General features: G+C 53.2%; 1 protein-coding gene across 17 annotated transcripts in view; it reads left to right on the top strand.

Annotated features, from left to right (window-relative positions):
- The window catches only part of TPM3 (tropomyosin 3), a 50,421-nt gene extending 36,893 nt beyond the window's left edge, over nucleotides 1-13,528 (top strand). For 2 of the 17 annotated variants that reach the window (XM_019527742.1, XM_019527823.1), the window contains 8 exons: nucleotides 1,849-1,982; nucleotides 2,151-2,268; nucleotides 3,050-3,120; nucleotides 3,787-3,862; nucleotides 4,963-5,025; nucleotides 5,222-5,291; nucleotides 6,621-6,699; nucleotides 7,754-7,777. In XM_019527742.1, coding sequence (XP_019383287.1) covers nucleotides 1,849-1,982; nucleotides 2,151-2,268; nucleotides 3,050-3,120; nucleotides 3,787-3,862; nucleotides 4,963-5,025; nucleotides 5,222-5,291; nucleotides 6,621-6,699; nucleotides 7,754-7,772 — 630 coding nt within the window. In that variant the 3' untranslated portion in view covers nucleotides 7,773-7,777. The other 15 variants (XM_019527817.1, XM_019527869.1, XM_019527800.1 and 12 more) reach the window with 9 other exon arrangements.
- The last annotated feature ends 1,190 nt before the right edge of the window (nucleotides 13,529-14,718 follow it).

Consider the following 14,718-nt stretch of genomic DNA (forward strand, 5'->3'; position numbering starts at 1 on the left):
AAGGCAGATGCTGCCTTGCTGTGGCTGGGTGGGGTAGAAAAGCAGGTTTCTTCATGGAAGGGGATCTCCTGGCATCAGCAGGGCTTGGATCCAGTGGGACCTGCCAGCTAAGCACAACCTGGTGTGGCAGGGAGGCTTCGGGCTCTGTCTGCCTTGTGCCAGCTGAGTGCCAGGCTGTGCCTGGACTCATGGCTTTCTGGCTTTTGCTGGGACTCTGACCACCGAAGATCCAGCCAGACCTTTAGCTGAGCCACTGCCTTTCCAGACCTATCTCTAACCTATGATTTTACCCCTCTTCAGACAAACCACTTTCCTACTCCAGTGCCAGGAGCTGCTGGCTGCTCTGGCCTGTGGCACAGGCCTCCAAGCACACTCTCTCCCACTTTCCTATGGGAAATCTTTCCCATCATATGCTGGGAAATGGGCCCCTGGAGGGTGTGGCCTTCCTCTGCTGAGTGCAGCATCTGGCTGTGCTGCCCTGCAAGGGAGTGGCGCATGAGCAGATTCCCGAGGGGAAAACCAAGGCTGAGCTGCATGGAGCCCTGTTCTGACACTGGCCTCTTTCATTGCTTAACGGTTACAGCAGGCTGCTGCCCTGCCCCCCGGGCACAAGCTGCTGGCTCGGACCACGTGCCTGGGCAAGCTGCTTTGTCGCAAGTGCTGGTTAGGGCATTATTTCAAGCAAGCCTAGTGAGACCTCTAGAATGAGGCACATGGTTACAGGGTGACATTGCAGCACAGCTGTGCTGGATTGCAGCTGGCCTGGTGTGCTGCTCCCCCACAGGGTTTCTGGTCTGATTAGGAGAGATCAGACACCTCTGAAGATGGTTGGGGGCAGAGTGGGGTGTGTTGTGCTTGCTGTAAAGCAGTGAGCTGATGCCTATAGTTTTTGCAGACTTCCTTCCAGATTCCCAGAAGGGGCCATGGGCATAGGTCCAGAGCAGTGCTGACCAACATCTGACAGGCTATGCTGTGTATGGAAAGCCTGGTGTGCAGGTCTCGGGAGAGCTCCTGGGTGCTCTGCTGATGCAGCAGAAGTGGCGATAGAAGAAGTTGCCTCCAAATGAGTCATTCCTGGCTCAGACAGGAGGCTGCAAAGCCTCTGTAGGGACACTGCTCTGAATGGTCCTCCAGAGAGCCCTTCTGGAGACCAGAGCCCCCTTCTCATTCAGTTTGCTGAGGGCAGATTTGGGGTTGGCTTTGTTCTGTGTCTGGCTAGAGAGGATGTTGAAGTTTATCATTGCACTTAGTGCTGTGGCCCCCTAGGCTAGAAACTCCTGGGCAGAGCCTGTAGAGCAGGTGTGGGCAAAATGTGGCCCACCAGGCCATTCTATCCAGCCCATGGGGCCCCTAAAAACAAATTGTAAATATTAAAATTTTATCTGTCCCTGGCTGCCTGTCATGTGGCCCTTGATGGCTTGCCAAAACTCAGTAAGCGGCCCTCCGCCCAAAATAATTGCCTGCCCTTGCAGTAGAGACTTCAACCCCTACCCCTTCCTCCCCAGCCTCTCTTTCAGAGCGGGATAGAGGGGGTTGTGTTCCCAGTGGCCAGAACTGTAAAGGCAGAGGCTTCTAGCAGAAGGAGCACTTAGCCAGGCTGCTGAGATAATCTGACTGCCCTCTGACCTGAGGTGCCAGTTGCTGGAAATGCACATGGGGTGGCCTGGCTGTGGGATGCTGCCTAACTTGCCATGTGTTCCTGACCCTTGGGCAGTCCCACAGTGTGCTGCCAGGTATAATTTGCCAGTTAGCGGGTGTCTCATTTGGTGATGGGCACTACGTCGATCCCTTCAGCAGCTGTCGGATCCTGCTGCAGACCAGCTAATTGCCATGCTTGGCTCTCTCTAGGCTGAAGCAGAAGTGGCATCCCTGAACCGACGTATCCAGCTGGTTGAGGAGGAGTTGGACAGAGCCCAGGAGCGTCTTGCCACAGCGCTCCAGAAGCTGGAGGAGGCTGAAAAAGCTGCTGATGAGAGTGAACGGTGAGTGGAGCCCAGGGTTTGGCCAGCTGTCCGTGCTTCTATGAGACCTGGCAAATGCCACCATGGTTTGGAGATCCGCGTTTCTATGTGCCCATGTGGCTTGGGGGGTGTCCACCAGGGGGTGGAAATAACAGTGGTGCATAACCCTTGCTTTTGTTTCTTTGACAGGGGCATGAAGGTGATTGAAAACAGAGCCCTGAAGGATGAGGAGAAGATGGAGCTGCAGGAGATCCAGCTCAAGGAGGCCAAGCACATTGCAGAGGAGGCTGACAGGAAGTATGAAGAGGTGAGGCCTGCAGAAGCTCTGGCAGTTTGGTTTTGCTTGGGGAAAAGACTTCTTCCCCTCTGTCTGGAAAATACTGATGGTGTGGATGCTGGAGGACAGGCTGGCTCCCAGCCACTATTTTGTATTCATAGAAGATGAGGGCTGGAAGGGACCTCAGGAGGTCACATCTAGTCCAACCCTCTGCTCCAAGCAGGACCAGCCCCAACTAGATCATCCCAGCCAAGGCTCTATTTAGCCAGATCTTGAAAACCTCCAAGGATGGAGATTTGCACCACCTCTCTGGGTAACCTAACCTGTTCCATTGTTTTATTACCCTCCCACTCCTAGTGAGAGAATTCTTCCTGGTATCTAACTTAAACTGTCTTTGCTGCAACTTGAGACTGTTGCTCCTTGTTCTGTCATCTCCCACCACTGAGAATAGTCCAGCTCCATCTTCCTCTGGAACCCCCCTTCACGGAGTTGAAGGCTGCTATTAAATACTCACTTGGTCTTCTCTTTTCCAGACTAAATAAGCCCAGTTCCCTCAGCCTCTCCTCACAAGTTGTGTCCCCGAGCTGCCAAACCATTTTTGTTGCCCTCCACTGGACTCTCTTCAATTTGTCCACATCCTTTCTGTCGTTGCGGGGGTGGGGGGCACAACTGGACACAGTACTGCAGATGTGCTATTCTCCTTGCAGAGGAACTAGTAGACTGCCTGGTGCTGTCCTCTGGGCTGTGTGGTTTAGGAGGAGGAAGCTTGTTTCTCTCTCCCATCTTCAGGGTCTGGCTTCCTCTTCTCCAGGTTGCCCGGAAGCTGGTGATCATTGAAGGAGACCTGGAGCGCACTGAGGAGAGGGCTGAGCTTGCAGAGTCGTGAGTATCTCACCATGGCTCTTGCCTGCATGACTCCACTGCACAGAAACTAACCTAGAAAAAACATCCCAAACCTTGTTAAACAAGGCCTGGGGGAGGGAGGGGGAGTGCTAGGCCAGCAGGTGAGGGAGGAGAGGAGCTTCACGCACCTTGTGTTCAGAACAGGGACTGAGCTTGCAGCCTGCCTGGGCCCACTTAGTGCCTAGCAGACATGGCTAAAGGCCTTCACTTGCACTCCTGCTTTGCACTCAACAGCACAGCTTTGTGTGGTCACCTGGGCACATGGTCCTCTGGCAGGGGTTGGGGTGCAGAGCACGAGCGGCCACAACTCTGCCACCTCTGCAGACTTCTGTGATACTGGGGATGGTCTCAGGGCAGGGAACAGCAGGTGAAGTCCTGGTCAGAAGGAATGCGCACATGTGCAGGCTTCTGAGTGGATCTGCAGGGGCAGTTGGGGGCCTTTCCGTGGTCTTCTGGGCCTTGTGTAACAAAGTCAGCCGTGCACACAGCAGGCAGAGTTCTGCTTCCCTCCTGACATGCATGTCATGACCAAGACTCTTCTTTGTTTCCCCTCCCCCCTTTTTTGCTCTGCTTACTGTGTTATTGGTGCTCCTTTTGACCTTTGCCCCCACCTGGCTTGTGCCATCATGTGACCACCACTAACAGTCGTGTCCGGGAGGTGGAGGAGCAGATCCGAATGATGGACCAGAACTTGAAGTGTCTGGCTGTGGCCGAAGAAAAGGTACTAACTGTCCCCTCCTTGGGCTGTGACACCTGCAGGTCCTGCGGCCTCCTCGCTGTTCTCTTCCATCCACTTGTTAATGGCATCTCTCCTTTCTCTCCCTTCTGGAATGCTCCATTCTCTCTTGCTGGCTGGCAACCCCCTTCCAGATTAGCGGCAGCTGTCTGCTCACTTCCCTCTCCACTGTACTGGTTAATAATCCCATTGTGTGTGCAAGGTGCTGCATCCAGCCCCTCTTAAGGCCTTGTCGATGCTGCAGCAGCGTTGACAAGGTGCTTAAAAGGGGGCATCTGGTCTAAGCACCTGGGTGGTGCTCACTACCTGCACAAGTGCTGGCTTCACCCAGCCTGCTCCCAGGAGCCCTGTCTCCTTGTGGTCTCTACATGTGGATTCACTTTTCGTCTCTCTTTTCTCTCTCCTGTGTTCTTTCCCTCCTGTTTCTCTGTCCTTCTCTCCTGCCTTCTTTACAAACCTCCGCAGCAAATGTTCCGAGCTGGAGGAGGAGCTGAAGAATGTCACGAACAATCTCAAGTCTCTTGAGGCCCAGGCTGAGAAGGTAGGGCTGCTTTGGAGGGCCCAGAACATGCCTGCTCTCTGGCCAGGGGCTCTGGCTCCCACGCATCCCAAGAGCTGGGAGCCTTGCTACCGCTTTTTCCTGGAGCATGTTGCTCATGCTCCTCGATACTGCAGACCTAGGCTTAACAACATTTTAAATGCTGTTAGCAAGTAGTGCTGGCCTCACAGGGGGTCAGTCTGGTAATGAGTTGTGAAGGTTTTTTCCAGGAACCTGGGTCCAACTGTTTGGGCTGCCTGGGTGTGGATTTGGCAGCCCCCTCTGTGTGCTGTACTATAACAACAGAGGCCTGGAGCCAGAATCCTAGCTGGGTGCTTGCCAGGCAGACGTGGCTCTTGCGAATAGAGGCAGGTCCTCTGGGCTGGGCAACTTCATGGCACATCTAGAAGCAGAAGTGAATCCCTCCCTCCTATGCTATTCATGGAGGGTTTGGTAACTCACTGGCAGACTCTGAACTGCCTGCAGGAAGGATGGTAGTGAGTAGAGCTGGGCACAGCTGGGGCCTGACTGCCTGCCTCTTCCACAGTACTCCCAAAAAGAGGACAAATATGAAGAGGAGATCAAGATCCTGACCGACAAACTCAAGGAGGTGAGTGGCAGTAGTCTTTAGGTAGGGGAACATGCTTTTTGGCATGTGGGATTTGGGCAGACCTGGGGATGGGCGGGGGGGGGGGGGGTCCAAGCTTGTAGGGGGGCACCTGGTTTGACTCCTGCAGTCTTATGGCACTGCCATGCGTGCCTGCCATCCTGCTGACTGACCGACTCTGACTTCTCTGCTGGGACAGGCGGAGACCCGTGCTGAATTCGCTGAGCGATCAGTAGCCAAACTGGAGAAGACCATTGATGACTTGGAAGGTATGTTGTGGGGTTGGAGAAGCCACGCTGTTGCAAGGAGTGCTAATGGACTCAGCCCCAGCAGCTGTGGGGCTTGGGGCTGGAACCGAGGGAGTGGACAGACTGCCCCCTGCTCAGGACATCATTGTGCTCTTGATCAGACTTGGGTAGACCTGAGCCAAGGAGGTCAGAGCTCCTGTGCTACCCCTCCATGCCAACCTGGGCTGTTCAGTGGAGTGCTGTGCTAGGTGTGGTCTTGGGTGATACCAGGCCATGGAAAACAGACTTCCTGGCCTGCCCAGCTGCCCTGGGCATAGATCCAGAGAGCCGGGTCTGAGTGACCCCAGACAGCAAGGCCACCAGCCTCCCCAGCTCCCTGCAAAGGCTTATCTAGAAATCTGGTTTTGGGCGTTACCCAAGCCTTGTTCCATAACAGCAGCCAAGCAGCAGGCGGATGAAGCCAGGCAGTGATCCAGAGTGAGGTGCAACTCTCACAGGGCTGTGAGCTGCATGACTTCTCATGGAGACAGCGCTGCACGCTGCAGCCTGTCCCTCAGCTGGGCTGCTGGCTCCAGCTGTCCTGCTGCTGCAGCAACGTAGCTGGGGGCCAGTGGGGCAAGCCACACAGACAGTGGCTGCATTGTGAGCAGCTGCTCTGTAGCATAGATGGCCATGGGGGTGGAGTCCCCAGTAGCCCTGAGAGTGAGTTGGTGTGTGCCTGCACACTGGCTTCTGCTCGGCCAGTGATGGCAGGGTCTGTTGCCTTGCTCCATTATATGGCAGATAATGCAGATGCAGTCTGTCTAGCTCCTCCTGCCCAGGTGTACATATACCTTGGCGTGGGAGTCCTTCCTAGGGTCTGCTGGTGAATCGGTTCAAAACAGGCTTTGTGCTTGAAAGCGGGGCGGGGAGAGAAGCAATACAAGTGCTCCAGCTGCTCTCTCTCCTTCTTAGCTAGAGAAACCTGTTCCACTCCCTCTGAAAAGGGTTGTGCCTTCACTTCCAGCCACCTGCGTTCCTCACAATCCAGCACTGGTCCCTGCGGATCCAGCAGGGCAGCTAAGTCTTGCCCATGAATTTAGAGCCAGTGAAATAGTTTTAATTCTTAAAATCCTGGAGTCGACTCCATTGGCACTGCGGTGCATTGTCTGCAGGGCTTGTTTGGGCCCAGCTCTGTCTTCAAGCTGTCCTTTTCAACAAAACAGGCTCTTGATGTGACCTGGCCGTGGGGTCTCCACACACGCTTCATTGTTTCCTGCTGGCAGATCCTCTGCTGTTGCTCCACCCCCTAGAGTTTTGATCGGCTCTTCCTTTTCCCTCACTGTTTCCCTCTTCTCCAAACCTTTCTAGATGAGCTCTATGCCCAGAAACTGAAGTACAAAGCAATTAGTGAGGAATTGGACCACGCCCTCAATGACATGACTTCCATGTAAATATGAGCTGGCTGGTGTTTTGTCCTTGCTTGAGCAGGCCTTTGGGCCAGCGCTTGCTTGGTTTGCCGTGATTGAGACGTTGGCTACAGAAGTGACACTAACTGCGTGAGTCGGTTACTTCTACAGATCTCTGCCTCTGGGTGTAGGCGGAGGTTCTCGCAGCATGCCATAACTTTAACACTGGCGTCGGGTCCCTGCGATCTGCATGTACGGTGCTGAGTAGGGCTGGCGTAAAGCCATGCTCAACGGGACTAGCATGAATCTGTTGATCTGAGTAGTGGAGTTCCCATTATGCTGGGAACAGCCATCCCTGTAGCAGGCCGTTGAAGCAGGGTGGCTCCAAGGATTGGGCTTGGATGAGGTGGTGCTGGCTAAACCTAGGGACTGTTGCTGTGAGGCTGGATTGAGTAGATAAGTGATCTGTGGAAGTAGCCAAACGAGTCTGTTGGCATAACCAGCTGTTGGCTTTGTTCTGACTTGCTGTGGATTCTAACCAGCTACTCTGTGTGTTCCCGTACCATTAACTGGGGGTGGGCAGGCGCTCACCGCATAGAAGTAAGGACCCTTGGCTCTGGCACCTGAGCACTTGCTACCCCGCGTGTACAGTGCGCCAGCACACACCTCTCCTAAAATGCGTGTCTCCTTCTTTGTTTCACGCAGATAAATCTTGTGATTCCAAACTCCACTTTGGATTTGCCTCTCTGCTTGATCACTTGTTCTGCATCTGCAGCCTTCACTCTCTCACGCCCTCATCCTCCTGCTCACTCTGCCTTCCAGGGCCCTTGTCCAGTTAGACTGTATGCAAGGCAGCCCAGGGAGTCAACACCTGTAAAGATGCTGTGAAGCTTGACAGTGGCCGCAGCCCCCGGTGCACTGCACTTGCTCCTAAACAAAGCTTCCTGTGTATGACTGACATGCCAAGACACTGGTACACACCAGGGCTGCCCTTACTGTGTGTCTGGGTGTGGGGCTGAGTGCCTTTTGTCATCTGCCTATTCTGTGTAGAGTCATAAAGCTCCTTTTGTACTTCTCTCTTGCCTCTTGGTTTAGCGTGAAGTCGCCTTTTTAAGGGGGGAAAAAACCACCTACATGTGTAAATTCACGGTGAGTGAAACAGCTGCTCTCAAAACGGGTATCTAGTGACTGGTCTGCCCTAGAGTCCTGGTGTCAGTGTTGCCCCAGTGCAACTCCCTTGTCAGTGGAATACATCAGTGTTGCACCAAGCTCCCTGCAGCCATCTGTTCTTGCCTCGAGTGTTCATGTGACGTTGCTAAAGAGCCCTCCTGGTGCAGCAAAAATCCTGAGGCTGCATTTGGTCACGATCACCCTGATTTGATTTTATTTATTTATTTAAGCCTATGCAGATTAGTGCTGGAGCTGTTTTGTGCTAGTGTGCTGTGTAGAGGTTCTCAGTTTGTTAGCTTTCGTATCCCATCAAAGCATTCATATTAAATGCCTGCTGAACTCTGGTGTTGGTAAGAAGTAAAGTTTCTGCACTGACCTGTCCCTGCTTGGAGGCAAGGCATCTGCCTCTGCTTTCCAGATGTGGGTGTTTCTGTACAAAAGGGATGCTATTGGCATCGAAGTGCAGAGCTGGTCACAGGCACCCTTGGCTGCAGGCCTGTGGTGGGATCTACTTGGTCTTTGGAGGTTGCACACGTGCTGCAGGCACATCTGCAAGTGCCACATCTTACTGCCAACTTGGAACTTCCTGGCATCGTTCTCTGGCATGGGGGGCCTGGACCGTCGGGGCATGGTGCAGAGCGAAAAGCTGTCCCTGCCAGATCAGTCAGCCCTGCTGCTGGGCATTCCTGGGGGCTTTGGAAAAGTCTGGAAGGTACTTCTGCAGAGTATCCTATGAAGGCACTGTCACATATGCTCCATAGCAAAGCTCCTTGTTGGCTTCTGCCACAGCTAAGAAACCTGCTGCCTCCCCAGCATGAGCAGCATCACATTGCAATCTCAGGCCTGATATGACCCCTGCCTTTATCCTCTTACTGCTGGTCCTAGACATCCCAACTAGTTTGGGGAGGGGGGTGGGCTGAACCAGCACTTAACCAGATAAGACATCCTGTCCTAGATCTGAGGCTGTCCCCTGGGTCAGGGAGGCCTAGAAAGACCTGCTTAGGAGTAGATTAACTCCATCTAAATCTGTGTGGGATGGGGGGCAGAAGTGCTTCTGAAATGACCTTGAAGAAGGGAGGTATGGGCAGGACCTCCCTGCCCAGAGGTGGATGGCTGGTGCCCAGGTGAGGCAGTGTCTGGCCTGGGGCGTAGTCACTTTGTAGCCTGCTAGGCTTCTTGCCCAGCAGTGGGCTGGGCTGGGCTTCTGGCTGGAGGTGCCATAAACACAGATAAAAGCCCTTTTGAGATGCAAGCCTGAGCCTCCAGGCCATCTGGCACCATCCTTCTTTAGCCCTGGGGGTGGGGGATCTTTCTGAAGCCAGCAGGCTCAAGAACAAAGCAGCATAGCTGGATACAGAGCCCCTTTCCTGGGATCTGGCTAGTTAGTGGGCTGGCATCTGGCTCCTTTCCTGTAGGCTGTTGCACTGACCTCTGGCTTTCATCCATTGTGCTGATGGTCCCACAGTTCACCCAGTCATATTGAGGTGGTCTGTGCTCTCGCTAGCTCCCGTGGTACGGGAGCTCTGCCTCTGGCTCTTTCTGCCCAAGCAGAGGCTGTGTTTGCAGTCTGCCTGGAGCCTTGCCTGCCTCTGCAGATACAGACAGAGTCCCAGTGAGCAGTGGCCCCAAGAGAGGGTGAGATCTGTGGGGGTCTGAGTCTGAAATTCCATGTTACTTCTGCTGTAGGTGCCACATCAGGGGCTCTGTCCCTCTCCTGCTTCTACAACTGCTATTTAACCTCAGGCTTAGACCAGTCACTGGGTGGTTTGTTTAGCAGCCTTCCAGCCCAGAGAATGCATATCTAATGAGTGGAGCCCTTGCTGGAGCAAGCAACAGCTCCCCAAGGATGGGGCAACAGCCCCATAGACATCAGGTCACACCTGCTGCTGACTTTGGCCCCCTTTCCTTTCCTCTGAGTGGTGGCTGGTGTGCACTAGGTGCCTGCTCCCCCTGACCCCAGAATGCTGCAGGCAGGCTGCATGCCTTCTGTCCTGTTTGGCAGGAAAGCTGAACTGGTAGGTGCCTGTCCCTCCAGTTATGAGGCTGCTGGCCCAGTCCTAGCCAATGGAGCAGGCCTCTAGGAACTCAGCCTGGCTTTGTCAGGCAACAGCACGCTGCTGTACCATCCCCAGGGCTAAAATGTAAATGCAGCATGCCAAAGCCTGGTCCTGTTCTGAAGCATCTGTCCCTGTCCTGCTAGCTGACCATGTGGTTCTGGACTTAGCTCTGCTCTGCTACCTAGAGTGCCTGGCTGGTGTTGCTGGGTAGCATGTACTCCATCGGGAGCATGGGCAGGGCATCCTTGCTCAGTGTCCTGACGCATCTGTCTGAAGGGACTTCCACGGTGGCTCATCGCTAATAGTGTTTGAAAGCAAGCAAGGCTTTGGGCCTCCCTTGTGCTGCTGGCCTGGTCGGAAGCTTGTGGAGGGGCCAAACTCTCACCCTGCAGGTGATCCTTCTAGCTCTTGGGATCCAGCCTTACAAGCACTAGGTCCACATAAGCGCTGTCCTAAATGGCCCTGACAACCACTCTGCTTTCTTGCACTCTACTTATACAGAACAAGGTGCCTCCAAGGGTCGTCCAGTGTCAGGGCATAAGAAACAGGCTGGTGCATAGGCTTCATCCTCCAGCACTGTCCTCTGCCTTCCTGTATCACTACAGATGCACAGCAACACTTCCGTCTGTTCTGTCTGTACTTGGCTCCTTCTCTGACCCAGTCTGCTTCCTGTTTGCAGGCTGAGGCACCCATGGCTTGGAAGTCATAAAGCCGCGAGATGCTGAGACAGGTTGTTTAACGTGCTCGCCTTGGTCTTCTACTAACCTTCCCTTTCTCTCTCTCTCTCTCTCTCTTTCTCTCCTTGTTTCCCTAATCCTCCTGTTGCCGCCGCAGAGCGCCTGTACAGCCAGCATGAGAAAAACCGCCTGCTCTCTAACGAGCTGAAGTTAACGCTGCATGATCTATGTGACTGAGGAGGGGCCCCACTAATGACATTAAAAACAAGCTTATTGCGAGACCCACCCAGTGGACCACAGTGAATTTTGATCATTATTACCAGGCGTGCAGCTTGCCCACCTTGTGCAATTGCTGCTAAGGGGGTGGGAGGCAGATGCAGTCTAGTATCTAATGTACTGATTCCTTTTTTAATTTCTTCTTTTTAATGAGATTTAACCTTTCTTCAGTGCAGTAAATCCCTAAGACTGAGAGTCCATCAGGCTGGCACCTGGGCAGCTGTGCCCTATTGGCCTGCTGGGCACTGCAGGGTTCCATGTGGAGTCAGACTAGCAGTCCCTTCCAGCTTGTGGGTGTGGGCTGACCCTAGAGGCCTGTACCTATTAGGCAAGCTGCTGTAGAGAAGACCAATGTGTGTGTGTATATATATGTAAGTGCTGTCCCCTGAATGCCTGTAGGATTTCCTGCTGCATGGATTGATGGCTGTTTCTGACAATAAACCACTGACCTCGCAGTCCATAAGATAACTGCAACCCTGTGCTACTTTCCTATAGACAACCTCCAGCTCAGAAAGTTTGGGGAGGGGCTTGGACAGCTGTGGGGGCTGGTCCATAAGGACTCCAGCTGGTGTGGGGATTATCTTCTTGGAAGCAAGCATCTGTCACCCAGATGACTTCCTGAGGGTGGGAATCTTGTGTGGGTTGGTGCAGGAGGTGTAGAGGCAGCTTCTGTGGGCTCCTGGGCAGGACCCCTAGCTTCTGCACCAGGAAGCAGCCTTCCTCCCAGTTTGACCTCCAGGGTGCTCCAGAAGAATGCACTGCGTCTCTGGCCATGCCCCAACAGGCCACCTGTATCGACGTACTCTCTTCCTGCAGCATGTCTGTCCGGTATTCCTGCATGTTGGGATTTGCTGGGGCAACATGATTAAGCAAGAACCCTGGCAACTGATGTGGGCTCCCCTGGCTGAGGGAGCATGTCATGACCTCTGGGTGGGCTTGAGCATGCATGCTGTCGTTAAGCCACTGTCTCCTGCTTGTGGAGAGCAGCTTCCTGGCTGGCTGCTACCCCTGCTAAGAGGCCTTGCTGTAGAGTCCCACCTTTGCAGGGCTGCTGGTCCCATGACGTGAGCAGTTAATGCCTCCGGTGTGAACTCTGGGAGGGGCAGGCATTGGGTGCAGTTCTCTGGCTGAAGGGATCTGCTGAACACAGCTTGGAGCAACTTGGGTGCCTGCTGGTGGATGCTTGGCCATTGGGCCAGGGTCTGCTCCCTGAAGGATTGGGGGAGGCCAGTGTCACTGATGCTTCTGCACACACAATTCAGGTGCCGGCACTAGCTAAACACACTGACCTTTTGAGCAGCAGCAGCACTGGGGGCACCGGCTGCTCTAGAGATAAAGGCCACCAATGAGTTGGGTAATCCCAGGGTTAGTGGTCACAAGGAGTTCTGCAGCCACCATGTAAGGAGGAGCTAATATAAGGCTGCTGTGCTGGGCACGGGTCGAGCTCTGGCTGGGTCTGTGCAGTTTTAAATTGACTTCTAACTGTCTGACTCTTGCCTCCTGCCAGATAAACTGAAATCCACCAAAGAGGAGCATCTCTGCACGCAAAGAATGCTGGACCAGACCCTGCTAGACCTGAACGAAATGTAAAGGACCCCTGCCACGCCTCTGCCACGCTGCTGGGCCAGCCCATCCGGTGCTGACCTGTAACCCTGGGCTTCACCGTTTACCTTCCTGTTGCCAATTCAGCCAAACACATTCCGCCAGCTTGCCCAAGGGTTAAAGGTCACCAGGTTGGGCAGAGCCTTAAACAGCTTCATTAAGGGAAATAAAGCAATGCAATAATGTTTGGAGAGCACGTCTGAGATTGCACATGTTTTGTAACAACCTCTTTTGTAGTGGCCACTGTAAATGTTCCGTGTAGCCTGGGGGGAGGGGGCTCACAAGCAACATGGGAAGCTCACGGCTTTACAATTTGATACTAACCTTGTGTCTGTAAGCTCCGCTCCTCTCTGCCTCTGCAGCAGGGAGGGGAAGGGGGACCATTCCTATAAGCCTGCCTGGAAATGCAGGCCCTGTGGGGGAACCATGCTCCATCTGCATAGGGCTAGTGGGAATTGGAACTCACAGGAGCTGTTTGCCAAAAAGTGCAGTGCAGTCTCAGCTTTAAGGTAACTCCCCTCCTGTCCCAGAGCCAGGGGCCACAGCCAAGTTGGGGTTCCTCCTTTTTTTTAAGACCAAACCTGTTCTTTAAATGTGAGAATTAGTTGCATGGACCTTTTTATACCCTGTGTGGCCCAGTCCCCCTCTCTAGGCTACTAACAAACATAAAAGCAGGCAGCTCCTCTAGCCCATTGCTTCCACTGGGGTTGAATTTGCCTTCATTAAGTGCTGTGGCACCAAGCTTTGTCACTCATCATTGGGCAGACACGTTCATAGCTTAAATACAAAAATGTTTCTTGTTCAAAGAGTTGCTTTTTCTGTGAGGGGATCCCTTCCTGCCAGGAGCACTCTTGATGTCTTAACTGGGTACAAGCCATCCTGCAGCGTATTACTGAAGCTCAGTTGTGTTGTGAGGTGCGCGCGCTGCGGTCAGTGTGAGGTTTGCATTGTGTAGCTCATCGGCTCGAGCGCTCCTTGGCTGTTCGTGGTTTTAGGGGCCAACTGCAGAAAAACCATATCAAGTGTTTTGATACTAAAATTTGAAAATTGTCTTAATGTCTTTTGAAATAAAAGAACCATTCCCTCCATGCTGTGCTCCAGGTGTAGTGGTATTTATTTGCTTTATTTTTCAGCAGACAGCTTCTGGTAAGCTCGTGGCCCCTTCTGTGCAGAAGGATGTGGCCAAGGGTAGTAGCAATAAAACCCTAGCTTGGAGCTTGCTGGGAATAACAGCATTCTGGAGAGAGAAGGGTAAGTGGACCTAGCTGAGGATGGTGCAGTTTTAGTTTAATCTTGTGATCTGTGTTAAGCTAAAGGCACCTTTTTAATCTTGGTCATTCCCACTAGGGGAATGCAGCCTGCAGAGACCAAGTGCTGTAGCTGTCTGGTACATCCTAGAAACAGAAGAGCGGAAACTAATCCTCCCCTCTTTCAAAAGACTGGATGTCTAGATCTGGGTTTTGGGCTGAGGTCTCTTCCCTTTCCTATGTATTGAACTACCTGCATTCAGCTGCTGCTTGGTCTTGGTGATGGAATTAGATGGCTCTAGTAACAAGCATCAGGAGGGACAAATTGGTGCCAGACTGGAATCATTCCAAAACTGCTTGCATAACAAAGGGGATACATGTGTTGAGGTGAGAAGACCAGAAGACTACACGGTCTGGTGTGCGCTTCTGCTTGTCCATCTGTTCACAGTGCCTGTGGTGGGATGTCTTCATAATGGAGTCTGGGCAAAAACCTCTTGTATGCTGACTGAACCTACCCATCTTCTTCCTTGCTCTTTAGGAAGCTGCCTACTGGTCTTTCTCCGACTTGAAGTGAAAGAAAGTGGGTTCATTAATTGCTTTTGCTAAGGAGTTGGCCAGAGAGAAGCCTTTCATATGCAAAGATAGTGCTGCATTACCCATTGTCCTTCTGATGCAGGCTGGCACTATTTTGCCATAAGAAAACAGTAAATTAAAAATGGGGCAGGGACACACTTTCCACTGCTGCCAACCGGGGGCTGATGGCTTATGGAGGCATAGCACCTAAAATAACTGTCATCTGTGGCCATGTGGTGCAGCCATGTGGTGTACAGGATCCTGGTTTTATCTCCACTTGTCCTGTGCCTTTGAACAAGCCTGCTTCCTGCAGGGAATCCAGTGGTTACTGCTGCAGAGTAGTCAGGACTAAGTGCCTGGAGCAGGGGGCCAGAAGCCCCCGCCCCCCCCCCTTTTACTGGGAGCAGCAGGAAAGGGGCAGAGCCCCAAGGCAAGGGGAGGGGCTGGCACGGCCATGG

The sequence above is a fragment of the Gavialis gangeticus genome, unplaced genomic scaffold (assembly GCF_001723915.1).
Source record: "Gavialis gangeticus isolate Ggan-Ray unplaced genomic scaffold, GavGan_comp1, whole genome shotgun sequence".
Lineage (NCBI taxonomy): Eukaryota > Metazoa > Chordata > Crocodylia > Gavialidae > Gavialis > Gavialis gangeticus.